Genomic DNA, 21021 nt, shown 5'->3' with positions numbered 1-21021 from the left:
AACTCTTAAAGTGAATACAAATATTATGTAATACTTTTCTTTTTTTATGTAATTGCTTTACTTAAGCATGGTGGTTACAGAAATGTTCATAGTTGGGTTTCCATCATAGATTGTACACTACCCTTCACCACTGTAACTTTCTTACCACCAATGTCCCCCATTTCCCTCTCACCCCCCACCGATGCCTATCTCTGGGGCAGGCATTTTGCCTCTCTGTCTCTCTCTGTCTCTCTGCCTCTCTCTGTCTCTCTGTCACTGTCTCTCTCTGTCTCTGTCTCTGTCTCTCTCTCTCTCTCTCCTTTCTAACACTGTGGTTCAAACGATTATTAATGAGGGGGACTCATGCATATCACCTTATCCCATTTTTTTTTTTTTTTGGTTTTTGGGCCACACCCGGTAACGCTCAGGGGTTACTCCTGGCTATGTGCTCAGAAGTTGCTCCTGGCTTGAGGGACCATATGGGACATCGGGGGATCGAACCACGGTCCGTCCAAGGCTAGCGCAGGCAAAGCAGGCACCTTACCTTTAGCACCACCACCCGGCCCCACCTTATCCCATTTTAGCACCCAATTCTTGTCCAACGTGATCAGTTCCAACTATCATTGTAATAATAGACCTTCTCTTCTCTAATTGCACTAACCACTCTTGTGGCAAGCTTCCTATCATAGATTGCAGCTCCTGATATTCATCTCTATTGTCTCTGTATATTATTGCCATACTGCCTTTAATTTTCTTATATCCTCAGATGTGTGAGACTATTCTGTCTCTCCCTTTCCCTCTGACTCATTTCACTCACTATAATACTCTTCATATCTATACACATGTAAGCAAACTTCATGACTTCATTTTTTTCTAATAGTTGCATAGTATTCCATTGTGTAGATGTACCACAGTTTCTTTAGCCACTCATCTGTTGTTGAGCACCTATATTGTTTTCAGATTCTGGCTATTGTAAATAGTATTGTGATGAACACAGGAGTGCAGAAGGTATTTTGCATTATGTTTTATGTTCGTAGATTATATCCCTAGGACTGGTTTTGCTGGATCATATAGGAGCTGAATTTCTAGTTTTAATATATCCATGATATGTATCAAAGAAGTGGGTCAAATATTCCCAAATTCATTTGGAACAATAAATACCCACAAATAGCTAAAGCAATCCTTAGTAAAGAGAAGATGAGGGCATCACTTTCCCCAACTTTAAACTGTACTATAAAGCTATAGTCATTAAAACAGCATACTATTGGAATAAAGACAGACCCTAATATAAATGGAATAGACTTGAGTATTCAGAGACTGAACCCTAGACATACTATCAATTAACTTTGAAAAAAGGGGCAAGAAATACAAAGTGGATCAAGAAAAGAGTCTTCAACAAGTGGTGTTGTGATAATTGGTCAACTACGTGCAAAAAAGTGAACTCAGACTTCTTTTAACATCACGAACTAAGGTCAAATCAATGGATTAAAAACTTTGATAACAGAACTAAAACCATAAGGTACACAGAAGAAAATATAGGCAAAATACTCCATGACATTAAAACTAAAGGCTTCTTCAATGAGGAACCACTGGAAGCAAGTGGAAGCAGGTATCCACCACTGTCCAAGCAAGTGGAACAAATGGGACTAAATTAAATTAAGAAGCTTCTGCACTTCAAAGGAAACAGTGTCTAGGGTACAAACTGTCCATGGAATGGGAGAAACTATTTACCCAATACCCATCAGATAAGGGATTAATATCTAAGATATACAAGGCATTGATAGAACTCAGCAAGAAAACAAATCTAATCCCATCCAAAAATGGGGAGAAGAAATAAACAGACATTTCCTCAAAGAAGAAATACAGATGGCCAAAAGGCAAATGATAAAATGTTCCACATCACTAATCGTCAGTGAGATGCAAGTCAAAAAACAATGAAGTATCATTTCATACCATAGAGTCTGCCACACATCACAAAGAACAAGAATAATCAATGCTAGCATGGATGTGAGAAGAAAGAAACTCTCATTCACTGATAGTGGAAATGTGTCTGCTCCAGCCTTTCCAGAAAACAATATGAATATTCCCCCATAAAACTGGAAAATGAGCTCCCATTCAAGCAGTTTTAGCAACTGTAGTTCAAATCACTGAGCTTACGGGCTAGAGAGATAGTATGCAGGCAGGGTGCCTGCTTTGCACACAGCCAATTTGGGTTTGAGCCCTAGCATCCTTGAGCCTTGAGAACAAGGTGTGCTGCAGCGATAGTACAGCAGAGAGGGTGCTTTTTTTTTTTTTTTTTTTTTTTTTTTGCATGCAGCTGACCCAGGTTCAATCCCTGGCACTATGATATGTATAAAACATATATATGTTCTTCAAGCCTGCCAGGAGTAATTCCTGAGCACAGAGCTAGGAATAATCCTTGAGAACCAGTATACCCCCACCCTTCCCCCAATTATAACATTTGGAGTAGGGGCTAGAGAGAAAGTATAAGCAGGTAGGGTTCTTGTCCTGAACATATGGTTGACCTGGGATCAATCCTTACACATAAATGTAAGTCTTGCCAGGAGTAATCCCTGAGTTGAATCAAAAGTAAGCCCTGAGCACTGCCAAGGATAGCTTAAGACTTACAACCAAATTTATTTTAAAAATTTACATAGGAGGGGCCGGGCGGTGGCGCTGGAGGTAAGGTGCCTGCCTTGCCTGCGCTAGCCTAGGACGGACCGCGGTTCGATCCCCCGGCGTCCCATATGGTCCCCCAAGAAGCCAGGAGCAACTTCTGAGCGCATAGCCAGGAGTAACCCCTGAGCGTCACAGGGTGTGGCCCAAAAACCAAAAAAAAAAAAAAATTTACATAGGAAATGGAAGTATTTGACTGGGGAAGCAACCCTGGGCTCTTTGGATCACATTTGGCAGTGTTCAGGGCCTACTATTGGTTGTGTGTTCGAGGATCACTTTTGGAGGTGCTCAGGGTGCCAAGGATTAAACCCTGGTCAGCTGTACGAACACAATTGCTATATTATTGTCACTCTGGCCCAATCAAATAGTTAATATTACATTTAACTTGCACTTAAAATTTTTGTTTCATGTATTTTTTGTGGGGAGAGGGCCACACCTGGCAGTACTCAGGAGTTACTCCTGGCTCTGTGCTCAGAAGTCGCTCCTGGCAGGCTCAGGGGACCATATGGGATGCTAGGATTTGAACTGGGGTCCGTTCTGTGTTGGCCGTGTGCAAAGCAAATGCCTTACCACTGTGCCATATTGCTCCCACCCCTTTTTGTTTGATGTTTATCATTTATTTAACCATAAAATGCCCTAAAATTTATTATCATTTACTTAATTAAAGAGTCCCCTGAAATAAGGTGCGGTCAATATAATTCTATCCTGCAAGTGAGGAAACTGAAATTGCTACAAAAAGATAAAAAAAAAAAAAAAGAAAGAAATTGCACGGGATTTGGTGCAAAAACCAGAAACTTAAGTGACTCAAGGAAGGCTTATTGCTTCTGCCTTATCCAATCCCATAAAGATAGGAGACAGTCAACTTATTTTCAGATTTCTGAGTTCTGCACTATTTCCTAGAACCTTTTTAATGAACAGGATTGAGGGAAGTAAGAAATACCATCTGAGCAAAAGAACTGGTCTTCAATTGGAAGCTTGCTACTGGGGCAGGGGTGTTGGGATAAGTTAGGGAAGAAAACACTAGTTCAATGGTGGAGGGAAAAGTGCTTGCCACAAAGGCAGGGGTGGGGGGAGAGGGAAACTGGGGACATTATTGGAAGAAAGTAGGGATAAAGGAATTGGTGTTGGAAAATTATATACCTGAAGCCCAATCATAAATATCATTGCAACTTTGTAATGGTAATTCAATTTAAAAAAATTAAAAAAGTCGGGCTGGAGCAATAGCAATTGAAGATCAGATCTCTTGCTTATGGCAGAGCGATAGCACAGTGGTCATGCAGCCGAACCAAGTTCAATCCCTGGCACTCCATCTGAGACATATTAATAGTAGTGGTTTTAGTGGCTTTAATAATGATTCTCACATTAACAGCCACAACTTTTCTTTTTTTAATTTTATTTACTTATTTTGGTTTTGGGGTACATCTAATGATGTGCTGGGCTAATGCCTGGCTCTACATTCTGGGATCACTCCTAGAGAGGTTCAGGAGACCATTTGAGGCACCAGGGATTAAATCAGCAGTGTGAAAAGCAAGGACGTTACTTACTGCACTATAACTCAGGTCCTAAAATCACAATCTTTATTGGAAGTTTATGAATAATTATAATGTGGGGCCAAAGCAATAGCACAGCAGTAGGGCGTTTACCTTGCACGCAGCTGACCCAGGACGGACCCTGGTTCGATCCCCGCCTTCCCATATGGTCCCCCAAGCCAGGACTGATTTCTGAGTGCATAGCCAGAAGTAACCCCTGAGAGTCACCAGATGTACTCCCCCAAAAAAGAATAATTATATAAAAAAATTTGATCAAAATATCGTGTAGAACTTATACATAAAAATAAATCAACTATTGGGTCTGGAACAGTATTACAGCAGGTAGGGCATTTATTTGCCTTGCATGTGACTGAACCAGGTTCAATACCTGGCATCCCACATGAACCCGCAAACACTGTCAAGAGCATTTCCTTAGTTCAAAGCCAGGAGTAACCCCTGAGCATTGCTAGGTGCAGCCCAAAAATTAAATTAAAAAAAAAATCAAACCAAATAGAATCAAGGCAGTTGAGTTGTTTTTTAACTTGTGAAACTTAGCAATGAAGTAGAAAAATTTGGTTAGTTTTGCACATCAGGCTATGCTCAGGGATAACTCCTGGGTGTGTTCAGAGACTACATGAAGTTCAGGGAATCAAATTGGGGTTGATGACGTGCAAGGCAAGAATTTTAACCCCAGTATTTTCTCTCTAGCCTCATACAAAGACATTTTCTTGAACTAAAAATTCAACACATTTTAATCTTACTTTAGCTTATTTGAAACAAAACAACAAAATTTACCAACAATGCCTGCTTACCTTTCGTGCTTTCACAATTAATGCTGATAAAATTTTCCTTCCACTCTCAGCAAGGAACAGCCTGTTAGCTGTTTCTGAAAGAATTACCTGAGAAAGGAACCCAGACCCAAACAAACAAACAAAAAGGTAAAATCCTGTGCATAATTTGATTAGACACTGGATCATAAAGCATTGTGTACATAAATAACTTTGAATGAGGTCATGCAGTACATGCAAGCCAGTTCAGCAAGCTGGCATCAAAGCTCTAATTTATTAAAACAATAAGAGTTCTTAAAACCTATAATAGAAAAAGATAAACCAGAATTTAAATTCTGCTCTAATCGCTATTAGAAAGCCACCCCCCGGGGGCCGGGCGGTGGCGCTAAAGGTAAGGTGCCTGCCTTGCCTGCGCTAACCTTGGACGGACCGCGGTTCGATCCCCCGGTGTCCCATATGGTCCCCCAAGCCAGGAGCAACTTCTGAGCACATAGCCAGGAGTAACCCCTGAGCGTCAAATGGGTGTGGCCCAAAAACCAAAAAAAAAAAAAAAAAAAAAAAAAGCCACCCCCCTTGGGGCTAGAGTGATAGCACAGTGGTAGGGCATTTGCCTTGAACATGGCTGACCCAGGACGGACTGGGTTCAATCCCCAGCACTCCATATGGTCCCCAGAGACTGCCAGGAGTGATTTTTTTTTTTTTTTTTTTTTGGTTTTTGGTTTTTGGGTCACAACTGGCAGTGCTCAGGGGTTACTCCTGGCTGTCTGCTCAGAAATAGCTCCTGGCAGGCACAGGGGACCATATGGGACACCAGGATTCAAACCAACCACCTTTGATTCTGGATCGGCTGCTTGCAAGGCAAACGCTGTGCTATCTCTCTGACTGCAGAGTTAGGAGTAACCCCTGAACGCCACTGGGTTTGGCCCAAAAACAAAAACAAAAATAAAAAGCCACCTCCTGAAACTTATAGAATCCACAAGACAGAGGTAATTTTGTTGCTAGATGACCTCATTTTTAAGAAAGCCAATAATTTTATGATTTAAGTTAGATCACATGCTAACTGATAATTAAAAAACATCTTTTAATTTTATGGTTTTTTGTTTTGTTTTGCTTTGTTTTGGGGCCACACCTGGTGACACTCAGGTTACTCCTGACTGTGTGCTCAGAAATCGCTCCTGACTTGGGGGACCATATGGGATGCCAAGGGATCAAACTGTGGTCCGTCCTAGGCTAGCACAGGCAAGGCAGACCCCCTATTGTTTGCACCACCAATCTGGCTCCATTTTATGTTACTTTTAAATAAACAAGGTATTTATTTAAAATGACTCGGGGTACCATATGGGATACTGGAGATCAAACCCAGGTTGGCTGCATGCGTATGTGGCAAACATCCTACCTGCAGTACTATCACTCCACCCCCAAGTTTTCATTTTAAACAGACATTTGTACATATTTGCAGCATCAAATATCATGTCCCTCACTTGCTCTTTAATCTGTGTTCTCCTTGGACACGCATCTTACTTGTCTCTATGTATCTGTGCTTCATTTTTTTCACTCTGGAGAAGCCTGTGTTCTCTCTTGAACATGTGTTTATTCTCTTTTTCTCTCCTCACATATTTTTTCCCTGGTTTTTGGTCACATCCAACAGTGCGCAAGGGCTACTTCTGGTTCTGCGCTCAGAAATCACTCCTGGCAGGCATGGGGGACCCTATGGGATGCCGAGATTCAAACCACCATCTGTCCTGGATTGGCTGCATGCAAGGCAAATGCCCTACTGCTGTGTTATCTCTCTGGCTCCTCTCCTCACATATTTCTAAATAAATCTTACTCAATAAAAACTATTTGATTCACTAAAAGAAAAAAAAATCCTGTCCCTACAAAATGTGGCAGTGGTGGGAAGCCATGAGGTGAGAACAGTGACAAATCAAGAGACAGAAACAGAAAAATAAACTTAATAGACTTTCTAATTGCCATTAGGCTCCTAATAAAGACAAAAACCGAGCAAAGAGCTGTCCTATTTGTATGCATCTGAACTCTACAGAATAAGAAAGGCAATGAGGGGCAGAGCAATCGCACAACAGATAGGGTGTTTGCCTTGCATGTGGCCAATCTGGGCAATCCCATTTGGTCCCCTGAGCACAGCCAGGAATGATCCCTGAGTACAGAGCCAGCTTAACCCCTGAGCACTGCCAAGTGTCACCCAGAAAAAAAGTGGCAGTGGGGCTGGAGAGATAGCATGGAGGTAAAAGCGTTTGCCTTGCATGCAGAAGGTTGGTGGTTCTAATCCCAGCATCCCATATGGACCCCTGAGCCTACCAGGAGAGATTTCTGAGCATAGAGCCAGGAGTAACCCCTGAGCACACCAGGTGTGACCCGAAAACAAAAAAAAAGAAAAGAAAGAAAAAGAGTGTCAGTGAGTAGTTTGGAGAAATCACTTAATGTTAAGACATTACCTGAAAAGCCTGTCGAATGCAGTGGAGTTTGGCAAGAAAGTCACTGTCTCCTAAGCACTCCAACATTTCAGTCCTAGATCATAAACAAGGGAGACAATTACTATGCTGCAATCACTATGAGCCCACTATAAATCTGGATGCATAGAAGGCTTCACTTCACTTCAGAACCTTAATATACAGAACACATCCGTTTACTCAACATTAAGAAATATACAAAATTTTTCTGAACTTAAAGTATAATATTCTCATGTCTCATAAATATACACAAAGACCATCCGAACACAGCAAGAACACATTCATGTTTTTCAATAAACAAGCAAAACTGAAGTGCTACCTGAGCACCCTTGAGTAAATTTTTCCTTCTTCAACTAAATGCATGGCTTCTTCATAAAAAGGGCAGTGGCAAAGAGACTCCAGACTGTATGTATGCCGCACTTCTCTGTGTTCTGAAAGCTAAAACACAAGGTATTAGAACAGACTGTCCTGACATAAGGGCTATAAATGATAGAAAGTATTTTTTAACTAAAAACTAAAAAAAAAAAAAAAAAAAAAAAAAAAAAGAAAACCCTATTAAAAACACCTTAACAGGGGCCGGAGTGGTGGCACAGTGGTAAGGCATTTGCCTTGCGCATGTCTGACCTAGAATGGATGGGGTTCCATCCTCCAGCGTCCCATATGGCCCCCAAGCAAGGAGCGATTTCTGAGCACATGCAGGAGTAACCCCTGAGTGTCACTGGGTGTGGCCCAAAATTAAAAAAAAATAAAAACAAAAAACACACCCTAACAGCCCAGGATTTTAGTCAAAGAATGCTTCTAATCAAAAGCATTAAAATTCATCATTGTAATTAAAGAAAAAGTTGTTACAAAAAACAATGAAGTAATCTGTTTTACAAAACCTAAGAATCTGTTTTAAATTTAGATTTATTTTGTTGAGGCACTCTATAGTTATTAATGACTGAATTTCAAGCATACAATGTTCTAACACCAATCCCTTCACCAATGCTCATTCGTTCCACCTGTTTTCCTCTGTGGTTTACAAGTTTACAATACTGTCTCTCCTTCCTTCCTTCCTTCCTTCCTTCCTTCCTTCCTTCCTTCCTTCCTTCCTTCCTTCCTTCCTTCCTTCCTTCTTCCTTCCTCCTCCCTCCCTCCCTCCCTCCCTCCCTCCCCCCTCTTCCTTCCTTTTCTCTGGGCCATATCAAACGGTGCTCAGGGTTATTCTTGGCTTTGTACTCCCTCCTTTCCTTCCTTCCTTCCTTCCTTCCTTCCTCCCTCCCTCCCTCCCTCCCTCCCTCCCTCCCTTCCTTCCTTCCTTCCTTCCTTCCTCCCTCCCTTCCTTCCTTCCTTCCTTCCTTCCTTTCCTTGCTTCCTTCCTTCCTTCTTTCCTTGCTTCCTTCCTTCTTTCCTTCTTTTCCTCCCTCCCTACACTCCCAACATCTCTTCCTCTTCTCACAACCTTTTCTCTCTAGCTCTCTTTCTTTCCACATTAGGCAATGATTGGGGGTTACTACTCCTGGCTCTGCACTCAGGAATCAGTCTTGGCAGTCCTTCGGGGACCATAGGATGTCAGGAATTGAACCTGGGTTGGTCACATGCAAAGAAAGTGCCCTACCCACTACCTCTCTATCTCTAGCCCTGATGTGGTTTCATGTATACCTTTTTACCACCTTCTGACAACCCCCTTCTGCTCTAAAGTGACCACTTTCCTTCACCACTGTCACAGTGCTCCTCTCCCAATTCTATTCACCTGCTCCCAATACAATGCTTTCTACTGAAGACCAGTTCTCATGTTCTTTGGTTTTATTGTTTTGGGGCATGTTATTTCCTACTATGCTTCTTACTACAAAAATTATAATCATCCCATCTATATTAAGCTTTACATACATTCTTCCTTAACATACTTTTTGTTTAACATATGTTCCCATGTCATGAAAACAACTAAGTACCAGGAAGATAACTCATAGGGGTGGAACACATTCCTTGAATGCATAAGAACCCATGTTAGATACCTCGCACTGCATGGATTCCAAAACCACTGGATGTGGCCCAAACAGTTGGGCCAAGAATTTCCAAATTCCTGAGTATATTTTGGGGCACATTCCTGCATACCACTATTAAATTGCCACAGTGATGGAGCCCCAGAGAGATAGTACAGTGGGTAAGGTGCTTGCTTTGCATGCCATCAACCTGGATTGATGCCCACATTCCATATGGTTCCCTGAGCCTGCCATGAGTGATCCCTGAATACAGGGCTTGGACTAAACCCTGAGCATACCAGCAAAACAAACAAACTGGGGCCAGAGAGATAGCATGGAGGTAAGGCATTTGCCTTGCATGCAGAAGGTTGGTGGTTCAAATCCAGCATCCCATATGGTGCCCCGAGCCTGCCAGGAGCGTAGAGAATAGAGTTAGGAGTAACCCCTGAGTGCTGCCAGTTGTGACCCAAAAAACAAAACAAAAGAAAAACAAAAAAAAAAACCTGATTATTTAAATATATTGGAAACAATATTTATGTTATGTTCATCTCTATATCCCAGAATTGACCATACAATAAATCCAACATAAAAGGCTGATTAGCACAATAACAATTGTCTTCTGCATCTGAAAATGTTGAGAAATCATTAATAGAATCATGAATGTCCTACCTCTGCTGCTGAAGCAAAGGAATCAGTTGATGCAATGCTCAAGGTGTCCCGCACGCCAAAGTCATCCAAATTCCCCTTCATGGTGATATCTGTATCTTATCTTAAAAGTAAAGGATGAAGAGTTTAGAAACAGATATTCCTTATTTATTTATTAAATAGAATATTTAATATTAATCTATTATTAAATATTCCATTTTTTTTTGTTTTTACTTTGTGGGGAAAAATCACTACTGGAAGGCTTAGGAGACAATATGGATGCCGGGATTGAACCCAGGTTAGCCCATGTAACAAGGCAAACGCTCTATACACCGTGCTAGTTACTTTTTTTTTTTTATTATTTTTGATCATAGTGGCTTACATATCTTTCACATTAGTAATTTTAGGTACATATTAACATTGAATCAGGGAATACCCACCACCAAATTTGTCCTCCCCCCTTCCCTGTTCCCTTTCTGCAACCCATATCCCCCATAGTTATTTTCTTAATGTTGTCTTGGGCCAGTGGACAGGGCACATGTCTGCAAATGGCCAACCTGGATTTAATCTCCAATATTCCATATGGTCCCCACAAGCACCACTAGGAATAATCCCTAATTGCACAGCCAGGTGTAAACCCTGAGTATCTCTGGTGTGCTCCCCTAAAAAGGGGGGGGCACTAAACTTAATTTCACATTAAAAACAGCTTTGATGAACCAGACAGATAGTAAGTGTTTAGTTTAAGTATAGCTAGTAAGCAAGCATGCAGCCAAACCAGTTTTGATCCCTAAAAGGGTGATCCCTGAGTACAAAGATAGGAGTTAACCCTGAGCACTACTGACTGTAGCCCCAAAACAAAAACAAAATAAAAAATTATGAAATTTAGAAATATTTTGATATTTACTCAGCTAACTTAAATGGTCAAATATAACTGTTTCCTGTTTACAAAGAGCTAAAAAAATGTGTTACCCTTGGCTGTGTTTTTACAGAAATGCATGTGTATATGCATAAGAATGTTTACAGTACTGATTATGATATCTTAAAAAAGAACCACTGTCCATTAACTATTTTATAGCACTGTAAGAATATTCCTGCCTCATCTATCAGCTTAAGACCTTACTATTTTTGAGGGTTAAGATTGAGCTCTCAAAAAAAAAAAAAAAAGATTGAGCTCTCAGGCCAGGAAGGTGGCGCTAAGAGGAAGGTGTCTGCCTTGCAAGCGCTAGCGTAGGACGGACAGCGGTTCAATCCCCCGGCGTCCCATATGGTCCCCCCAAGCCAGGGCGATTTCTGAGCACATAGCCAGGAGTAACCCCTGAGCATCAAACGGGTGTGGCCCAACCCCCCCAAATGAGTTCTCACTGTAAAAAAACAACAACAAAACAAAACAAAACAAAAAAAACTGTTAAAAAAAAAAAAAAGACCAGGGCCGGAGAGATAGCACAGTTGTAGGGCATTTGCCTTGCATGCAGTAGGATGGTGGTTCGAATCCCTGCATCCCATATGGTTCCCGAGCCTGCCAGGGGCGATTTCTGAGCATAGAGCCACAAGGAGTAGCCCCTGAGCACTGCCGGTGTGACCCAAAAACCAAAAACCAAAAAATAAAAAAAAAAAAGACTGAGCTCATATTTTCTTTTTCTTTCTTTCTTTCTTTTCTTTCTTTCTTCTTTTCTTTTTTCTTTTTCTTTCTTTCTTTCTTTCTTTCTTTCTTTCTTTTTTCTTTCTTTCTTTTTTCTTCTCTTTTCTTTCTTTCTCTTTCTTTCTTTCTTTCTTTCTTCTTTCTTCTTTTTTCTTTCTCTTCTTCTCTTTCTCTTCTCTCTCTCTCTTTCTCTCTCCTCTCTCTCTCTCTCTCTCTCTCTCTCATCTCTCTTTCTTTCTTATCTTTCTTTCTTCTTTTTTTTTTTTGGATTTTTGGGCCACACCCAGTGACGCTTAGGGGTTACTCCTGGCTATGTGCTCAGAAATCACCTGGCACGGGGGACCACAGGGTAAGCAGAATATCAAACCGCTGCTGTCCATCCTAGGTAAGCTCACGCAAGGCAAATGCCCTACCGCTTGCGCCATGATTCCAGCTCTGAGCTCACATTTTCTGAGTGACAACTATGTGTCCGATAATTCTCCTAAGAGTTATCAACAGGGGTGGAGAGATAGCATGGAGGTAGGGCATTTGCCTTGCATGCAGAAGGACGGTGGTTCAGATCCCAGCACCCCGTATGATCTCCGAGCCTGCTAGGACCGATTTTTGAGCATAGAGCCAAGAGGAATCCCTGAGTGCTGCTGGGTGTGGCCCCGCAAAATTAATTACAAAGGAAAAAATATTTTCTGATAGTAATCTTCAAAGAAAAGGCCAGGGAAATAGTAACATGGTTAAGACATTGCATTGCACATGTTGATCTGGGTTTAATCCCCAGCACCACAAGTCCCACCAACATTGATTCACCTGAATGCAGAGCCAAGAGCATTAAGCACCGCTAAATGTGACCCCTCAGAAACAACAAAAAAAACCTTCAATGAGCCCCGGTCTGGTTCCAAAGTTGTTTTTTCATTTGTTCCTTAGTTTTTGCTTTTGGGTCACACCCAGTATTGCCAGGGTTATCCCGACTCTGTACTCTGAAATTACTCCTGGCAGGCTCGGACAATATAGAATGCAGGGGGATCGAAACTGAGTTGGCCACATGTGAGGCAAACACCCTACTCACTGTGTTAGTGCTCCAGCCCCAGTGGCTTCAAAGTTTTCCATAATCTGTCCACCCTATACTTTGACTCTTGTTTTCCACCATTTAATTAAAGGTCCTTCCCCACAGTTTTGGTTGAGTACATTCCCCAACTCCCGTTCACCATATTATGATAAAGCAGCGGGATGAAGGTTTAGGATTTGAAGCTAGCCAGCCAGCATTTGGATCCCAATCCTAATTTCTAATCCTAACGTTTTTGGGGGGCCCACACCTAGTGATGGTGCTCAGGGTTTACATCTGTGCACAGGATCACTCCTGGTGGAGTTGGGAACCAAATGTGCTGAGGTTCAAACCCTGGTCAGCTGAGCAAAAGTCAAGCATCCTACCTGCTGTACTATTGCTCCAATCGTTAATTTTGTTTTGTTTTGTTTTTGTTTGTTTTGGGGCCACACCCGGTGACGCTCAAGGGTTACTCCTGGCTATGCGCTCAGAAGTCGCTCCTGGCTTGGGGGACCATATGGGACTCCGGGGGATCGAACCGTGGTCTGTCCTAGGCCGGCCCCTCCAATTGTAACTTTCTTACTCATAATTTAAGTAAAACTTGCCATAAACAGTACTGATCTCATAAAGTTCCTTTAAGTGAAGGATTTCTGAAGATACATTAGATATGCATGGTATACATTTTTCACTATGGGTCATCTTGTCTGATATACGACTACGACTAACTTATTTTCAGAGTTTTCTTAAATTTCTATTTTTTAAACACTTTTTTAAAAATATTTTTTAATTTAAAATTTTTAAAAAATTTTCATTTCCATAAAGTTGTTCATGATTAAGTTACAGTCATACAATGTACAACAACCTTCACCAGTGCACCAATGTCCCCACTGGAGCATATATCTCTCCTCTCTCCTCTCTCTCTCTCCTCTCTCTCTCTCTCTCCTCTCTTCTCTCTCTCTCTCTCTCTTCCTTTATTTTTCCTTTTAGACACTTTGGTTTCAGTACAGTCACATTTCCCACCACCAATGTCCCTAGTTTCCCTCCCACATACCCCCCCCTCCCCCAGGCATTTTACCTTCCCTTTTCTCCTCTCTCTCTCTCTCTCTCTCTCTTCTCTTCTCTCTCTCTCTCTCTCATCTCTCTCTCTCTCTCTCTCTCTCTCTCTCTCTCTCTCTCTCTCCTTGTGGACACTGTGGTTTGCACTATTGATAATGGAGGGGTACCATTAATGTCACTTTATCCCCTCACAGCACCCAATTCTACTTTAACTGCACTCTCCTCTCCTTGTGGCAAGCTTCCTACCATGGACTGGTCCTCCTGATCCTCATCTCTATTGTCTCTGGATATTATTACCATATTGCCTTTTATTAAAATTCTATTTATAATAATTAGCCCCTAAATTAAAGTTATAAAACTACCTCATAAATTTGAAATATGCAGCATAGCATAAGCTTATTTTAACAGCTCATCATTAATTCATTAGAAGCATCTAAAAGAAAGCTTTACACATAATTGAGTGATTAAATATTTTTTAAAGTGCTATGTGTTGCCATTTTGATGCTCAGCAGAGTAAATTCTTTATTTAACCAAGATTTTAAAAAAATATATGTTGTCAAAAAATTTAAACTCTTCTTTACCTATCTCAATCACCCAGAACATTTATGCCTAGACATAAACTACGTCCTTCTCTGGACGAACACCAAAGACATGTTTACTTTGAACAAAAAAAAGTCATATATTTCAGGCCAAAAATCTGACTGGATTCCAGCCTTCCTCCTTCTTTCACAATGTCATAATTCACATACTAATTTTTTTTCTGAAGCAGAATTTTCTTGGAAGTTTAAAAAAAAGAAAAACTAAAAGATACTCCAGGCCTGGAACAGGAAACATCAGGCATGAATCCAGTAGTTTTAAACCAATCCAAGTGAGTTTTCTGCATGTCTCACTGTGCCATTCCCAGGCAATTCTATTTTCTGTCACTTCGAAGGCATCACATCTATTTTAACCTCAGCAGATTCTAGCTGAGATTCCAAAGATGCCACTCTTCTTTTAAAATCTGGGCTGTCCACTGTGGAGTTTCTAACACCAGCAAGAGGAAAGTTGCCAGATGTCTGTGTCATCTGACTCCTATGTAAGCAGTTATTCTCCAGATGCTTTTTGGCAGCTTACATGATTTGGAACCTTGTCCTTTCTATGGTTTTATTGAAAATAAAGCAGTTCCTGCTGCAGATAAACTATCTTCCAGTATCTGCTATAATCTAATGAAAGAATTAACTCTGGTTTGTTCTAAAATGCTACCATCTGGTTTAAGAGAAGAAAAAAAAATTAAACACAAAATTCAAAGACTGTATTTCATATTTCAGAAAGTGAAAGAAACAGGCTAAGGTCTATTTTTTTTTATTTCCTCCTCAAATAGTAACTTGCTAATGAAAAGAGTAACAAAGAAATCCACTGACACAAGAAAAAGGAACGCTAATTGATAGATTTTGACTTACTCAGTTTTGCCTATGTGAAATGATAGTACATATATAAAAACAGCCCCATACTCTGGCCCTATGGGAAAAAAAGATTTCTGCAACAGTAGCCTCAGGGTTTCCTTCTTTATCAAACCTTATTTGCTATACTCAGCCAATGTAGCAACTGTGATTTTGAACTAGGAAATATTGCTGAGTAAAAGCAATTAAGGTTAAGTCAATAGTTCTAGAGACTTTAATAGGATCACTAGGATCAGCTGGTCACAGTGTATCTTACTCAAAGATCTAACAAGAAGAGGCAGAAATCCAGGCCAAACCACAGTCTGATCATCCTGGAGAAAAGTGAACCTGTAATCTAAAAGTATTGTTCCCAAGGCACCCCAAGGATCTTGCCCTAAATCATACAAAGGCCTTGTATGGACTAGTGAAGGTCCTGGGCTTAAGAAATCTAGCTGATAAGATGTAACTTGAATACAAAACACTCGGAAGTTGTAATTCATGTCATTCCCTAAAAATAAACCCTGGGGGAGTTAATCCTCCAACCACAATGATACTGCAAAAAAAGACAAGGTCAACTCTGGGATGTGTCACATCTGACTCAAAGGAGAGGTAGAGGGATTTTCTTGGCCTCTTACTGGGGGTTAAGGAAAGGAAAAAAGAGAGAGAGAAGCAAAGGAATGGAAAGGGGAAGGGGAAGGGGAAGAAAAGGAAGAAGAAAACAACTCTTTAGTGGACAGGAGACTGCACTTTACCACTCTTCCTATTCTCTTTCGGACTATTTCTGCAGTCAGTATTAAACTGGAAACATTTCCGAATTTTCCTTAAGGATATCTCTTTGACTCAATTACTAGCCAAAAGAAGCAAAGTGGGTAAATACTTAAAATGGACCAATTATCTCCCACCCCCACCCACCCCTGCACACAATCTCTAAAAAATACATTGATTTTATTATGATTCTTATTTTCAGTGGCTTCCTTTTGCCTCCAGGTCCAAACATGGGTCTTCATAATGTTCTATCACCTGCCCAGCTTTCTAGATTTTTGTTTGTTTATTTTACTTTTGAGGCCACACCCGGCAGTACTCGGGTTACTCCTGGCTCTGCACTCAGGAATTATTCCTGGCCAGGTCAGGGACCATATTCGATACCGGGAATTGAACCTGGCAAGCACCCTGTGTGCTATTGCTCCATCCTCCAAACTTTCTAGATTTACTTCCCACCAAGCCTTGTATATATTTTGTGGCCCCAACATATATCAAATGGCCTATAGATTCCTAAACTAGATTCATTGTACACTTTGCTCCATGCTGTTCTTTGCTAGAAATGCCAATTTCTCAGTCACTGGCCCTGTATAGTCTCTTTCATCAAGGTTGGGCCAGGAAGCCTTCTCTGAGCCTTCCCTGACCCACAAAATAATCAGGCTTTGTTTTCAGTGTTTCAAGAACATTTTCTAAACACATTATTACAGAACTTACTCCACTATACTACATAATTTTTAATGACTAGTTCCCAAACTAGATTCTGTACTGCCAAAAAGCAAAGATGAAATCCTCATCTCAGTATTGTCTTAAAGCATGCTCAATACATATTAGGAAATCAAATGTTTGCCAGTAAATATTCCAGACCTAAAATTCTAGGAGTGTATTTTGTTCAAAAAATAGTTATAAAGAGGTCTAAGCACATATCAAAAATATACAGAGCAATGCCGTAAAGCTACAAAAATTCCTGGTCTGTTTTCAAGGGCTAAATTTGTTCCTACACATCAGAATAAAAGAATCTCAAAGTCCTTAGCTTTAGCCAAAACAGAAAAAAAAAAAGCCATTATTCAAAATTATGGCTTTAGAGTTGCCTGCTAATAACATAGTTGCAAACACATGATACTCTTTATAGAAAATGAAGTAATAAAGCTCACAAACTTTAGAAGAAATCTAATAAAAGCAAAAATAACTAGGTCATAGCAATAGCACAGTGGCTATGGCATTTTGCCTTATATGCAATGGACCCAGATTTAATCCCCAGCACCCCATATGGTCCCCTGAGCAATATCTTGACTGATCCCTGAGATCAGAGCCAGGGCATTACCACATGTACCCCCCAAAAAAAGCCCCAACAATGTTTAAATAACCTGAAATAACCTAAAAATCATATGCATAAATCACATCAACTAAATAATGATGCAAAAGACAGTAAGGGTATGTTTCATTCGTTTTGAATCAGGCTTATCTTAAAACAGGTATTATATTAAGCCATTCTGTCTTGCCAAAGCTTAGTGAAAGTAAGGAATAATCTTAATTCCCATATATATTTATTACTGAAATAAACTACCAACCCATACAATAATAAATATCTTACATGAAATAAAATAGCCATCAAAAGTATAAATCATGTGTTGGTCTTAGCTTTTAACTATTGAGACCACCTAAAGTCAAAATTCTATTTTATTTTTGGGTTTTGGGGGGCCACACCAACTGGTGCTTAGGGGTTACACCTGGCTCTGCTCTCAGAAATTGCTCCTGGCAGGCTCAGGGGACCATAGGGGATGCCAGGAATCAAACCTGGGACTGTCTTGGGTTGGCCATATGCAAGGCAAACACCCTACCACAGTACTTTCACTTCAGCCCCTAAAGTCAAAATTTTAACCAAAATAATTTAGATAGCAACTTTGGTTAACATGAAAAACATAAAATATATAGACAAGGATTCAAATTTATTGAACAATGTTTGATATTCCAAAACTAATATAGTAAATATGTAGTACAGATGTGTGTTTTGAAATTAAAACATTCTGTAATCAACCACCTATTTATAGGTATTTCTCAACCTTTATTGAATTATTTATTCTATAGAGAAGGAAATAATAGCAATAATCATGCAAAAAAAAAAACGTAATAGTCATGTCTTCTTTCTGATACTTAAGGTATGTGGGTCTACAAATGAATTTCATGACTTTCAGCTATTTCTAAAAAAAAAAAAAAAAAAAAAAACCATAAGCAGCAGATAACCAAAGATAACCACCTTTCCAGAAGTAGATCTCTGTTTACTTTCAAGTTCTTATCTTAGGCTCTTAAATAGGCTGAGTACGTCAGCTGGGAGATATAGGAAAGAATAGAGGTGAGAAAGAAAAGTTAAAGGATTTATCTTCTGTTTTGTGATGGGAGCTTAAGCTCTGTATGTTATAAAATTAGCTCAGTACAAAGATACTAATTTATAATGTTCTCTAATTGCTTCCTAAGAGTTAAGTCTAACCAGAGAAATAGCTCTGTGGTGTGGGATATAGGAACAGAGGGTGAACCCCAGGAAACATAGTACCACAAGTCCAGCTGGATATGGCCCTACTAAGATCCCAAGCATCACTAGGGTTGCCCTAGTGGTCCTTACTACCACGATACACAAGCAACTCCATGGAATTAGTCCCTAGAAATGAGCAGTTTGTTAGGCTGGCTATGTGTATCAATGACAGTGGATTCCAGGCTCCTGAGCACTGCTGGAAGGGACCCCCACCACAAAACAAAGATTAAGTCTTAACTGATCACTGAAACCACTGGCAACCTAAACAGGTATTTCAGTCTTTACTTCAAATGACATATAGTAAATAGATTAACAACACACTTTTTTTTGTTTTTGTTTTTGTTTTGTTTTTGTTATTGTTGTTGGTTTTTGGGTCACATCCAGTGGCGCTCAGGGTTTACTCCTGGCTCTGTGCTCAGAAATCGCCCCTGGCAGGCTTGGGGGACCATATGGGATACCGGGATTCAAACTGGGGTCTGTCCTGTGTTGGTTGCGTGCATGACAAACACCTTACCGCTGTGTTATAGATCTGGCTCCAATAACACACTTTTTTTTTTATGGTTTTTGGATCACACCGGCATCGCTCAGGGGTTACTCCTGGCTCTATGCTCAGAAATCACCCCTGCAGGCACAGGGGACCATATGGGATGCCAGGATTCGAACCACCGTCCTTCTGCATGCAAGGCAAACACATTACCTCAATGCTATCTCTCCAGCCCAATAACACCCTTTTTTTTTTTGGTTTTTGGGCCACACCTGGCGGTGCTCAGTGATTACTCCTGGCTGTCTGCTCAGAAATAGCTCCTGGCAGGCACAAGGGACCATATGGGACACCAGGATTCGAACCAACCACCTTTGGTCCTGGATCGGCTGTGCTATCTCTCCGGGCCCCCAATAACACACTTTTTAAAGAAATATACCTTAGCTGTCTTCACGAGTCTCTGCCACAAACCCTGTACTTTAACGGGAGGGTGAAGGCTAAAGAAATATGGTACAGTTTTAATGTTGTGCAGCAAGTCAACAAACAGATGGTATCCATTTCTTTATTTAAAAAATTGTTTTTTAATTTTTGGACCACACCTGTAATGCACAGAATTGCACTTATTCCTGGATCTGCACTCAAGAATTACTCCTAGCAGTACTTGGGGAACCATGCAGATTAAAACCAGATCAGATGCATGCAAGGCAAATGCCCTACCCACTGCATTATTGCTTTCCCCAATCCCACCATTTCTTTATGGCTTTCTCAAGGGGTGGAATGACTATTAAGAATCTACCTACGGGGACAGAGAGATAGCACAGTGGCTGTTGCCTTGCAAACAGCCTATCCAGGACCTAAGGTGGTTGGTTCAAATCCCGGTGTCCCATCTGGTCCCTTGTGCCTGCCAGGAGCTATTTCTGAGAAATAGTCAGGAGTAATCCCTGAGCACCATCGGGTGTGGCCCAAAAACCAAAATAAATAAATAAATAAATAAATAAATAAATAAATAAGAATCTACCTAGAGGGGCTGGAGAGATAGCATGAATGTAGGGTGTTTGCCTTGCATGCAGGACTGCGGTTGAGTCCCAGCACCCCATATCGTCCCCCAAGCCTGCCAGGAGCAATTTCTGAGCATAGAGCCAGGAGAAACTTCTGTGCACTGTCAGGTGTGACCCAAAAACCAAAAAAAAAAAATGTTTTTTTTTAAATATATCACATATAGGGGCCAAAAAGATAGTACATTGGGTATGGTACTTGCCTTGCAAGCACATAACTTGGCAAGGTTTGGGTTCCGTCCCTGGCATTCTACATTATACCCCAAGCACTGCCAGGAATGATTCCTGAGTGCAGAGCTAGGAGTAACTTTTAGGTATCACTGAGTCACCTCACCCACCAAAAAAGAAAAATTATATATTCTATATATATCATACTTAATGCCAACAAAACTATAAGAAAACTAGAAATACATATGAGGCAAAGAAATAGTACATGGGGCTGACCAGGATTTAATGCCTGGCATCCCATATTGTTCCCTAAGCACCACCAGGAGTAATTCCTGAGTACCTCTGGGTATGCAAAATAATAATAATAATAATAGGGGCCGGAGAGATAGCATGGAGATAAGGCATTTGCCTTTCATGCAGTAGGACGGTGGTGGTTCGAATCCTGGCATCCCATATGGTCCCCTGTGCCTGCCAGGGGTGATTTCTGAGCATAGAGCCAAGAGTAACCCCTGAGCGCTGCTGGGTGTGACCCAAAAACCAATAATAATAATAATAATAATAATAATAATAATAATAATAATAATAAAGACCTTCTTTGAAGATAATTATAAAATATAAGCATTTAAATGAAGAACCATGTCATGTTCAAAAATGAGACTATCAATACTTTGAAAATGTAAATTCTCTGACAAATTGATCCACAAAGGTTGTAAAGATACTTCAAGGACTATATGGGATGCCTTGTACTCTACCAACTCCAGTTTGGATTCCTGGTACCATATTTGTTTCCCCGGCACAGCACTGTCCAGGAGTTACTCTTAAAATACATGGCCAGC

At 40.6% G+C, this 21021-nt stretch overlaps 1 protein-coding gene across 1 annotated transcript in view; it reads right to left on the bottom strand.

Moving 5' to 3' along the window:
* MIGA1 (mitoguardin 1) overlaps positions 1-21021 on the bottom strand; it is a 76713-nt gene that overhangs the window by 16606 nt on the left and 39086 nt on the right. Inside the window, 4 exon segments of the mRNA XM_049771482.1 lie at positions 4997-5083; positions 7426-7498; positions 7760-7878; positions 10071-10165. Coding sequence (XP_049627439.1) covers positions 4997-5083; positions 7426-7498; positions 7760-7878; positions 10071-10165 — 374 coding nt within the window.

Source organism: Suncus etruscus, chromosome 4, assembly GCF_024139225.1.
Source record: "Suncus etruscus isolate mSunEtr1 chromosome 4, mSunEtr1.pri.cur, whole genome shotgun sequence".
Taxonomy (NCBI): domain Eukaryota; kingdom Metazoa; phylum Chordata; class Mammalia; order Eulipotyphla; family Soricidae; genus Suncus; species Suncus etruscus.
Note: the sequence above shows the minus strand (reverse complement) of the source record. Positions and strands in the feature narration are given on the sequence as shown.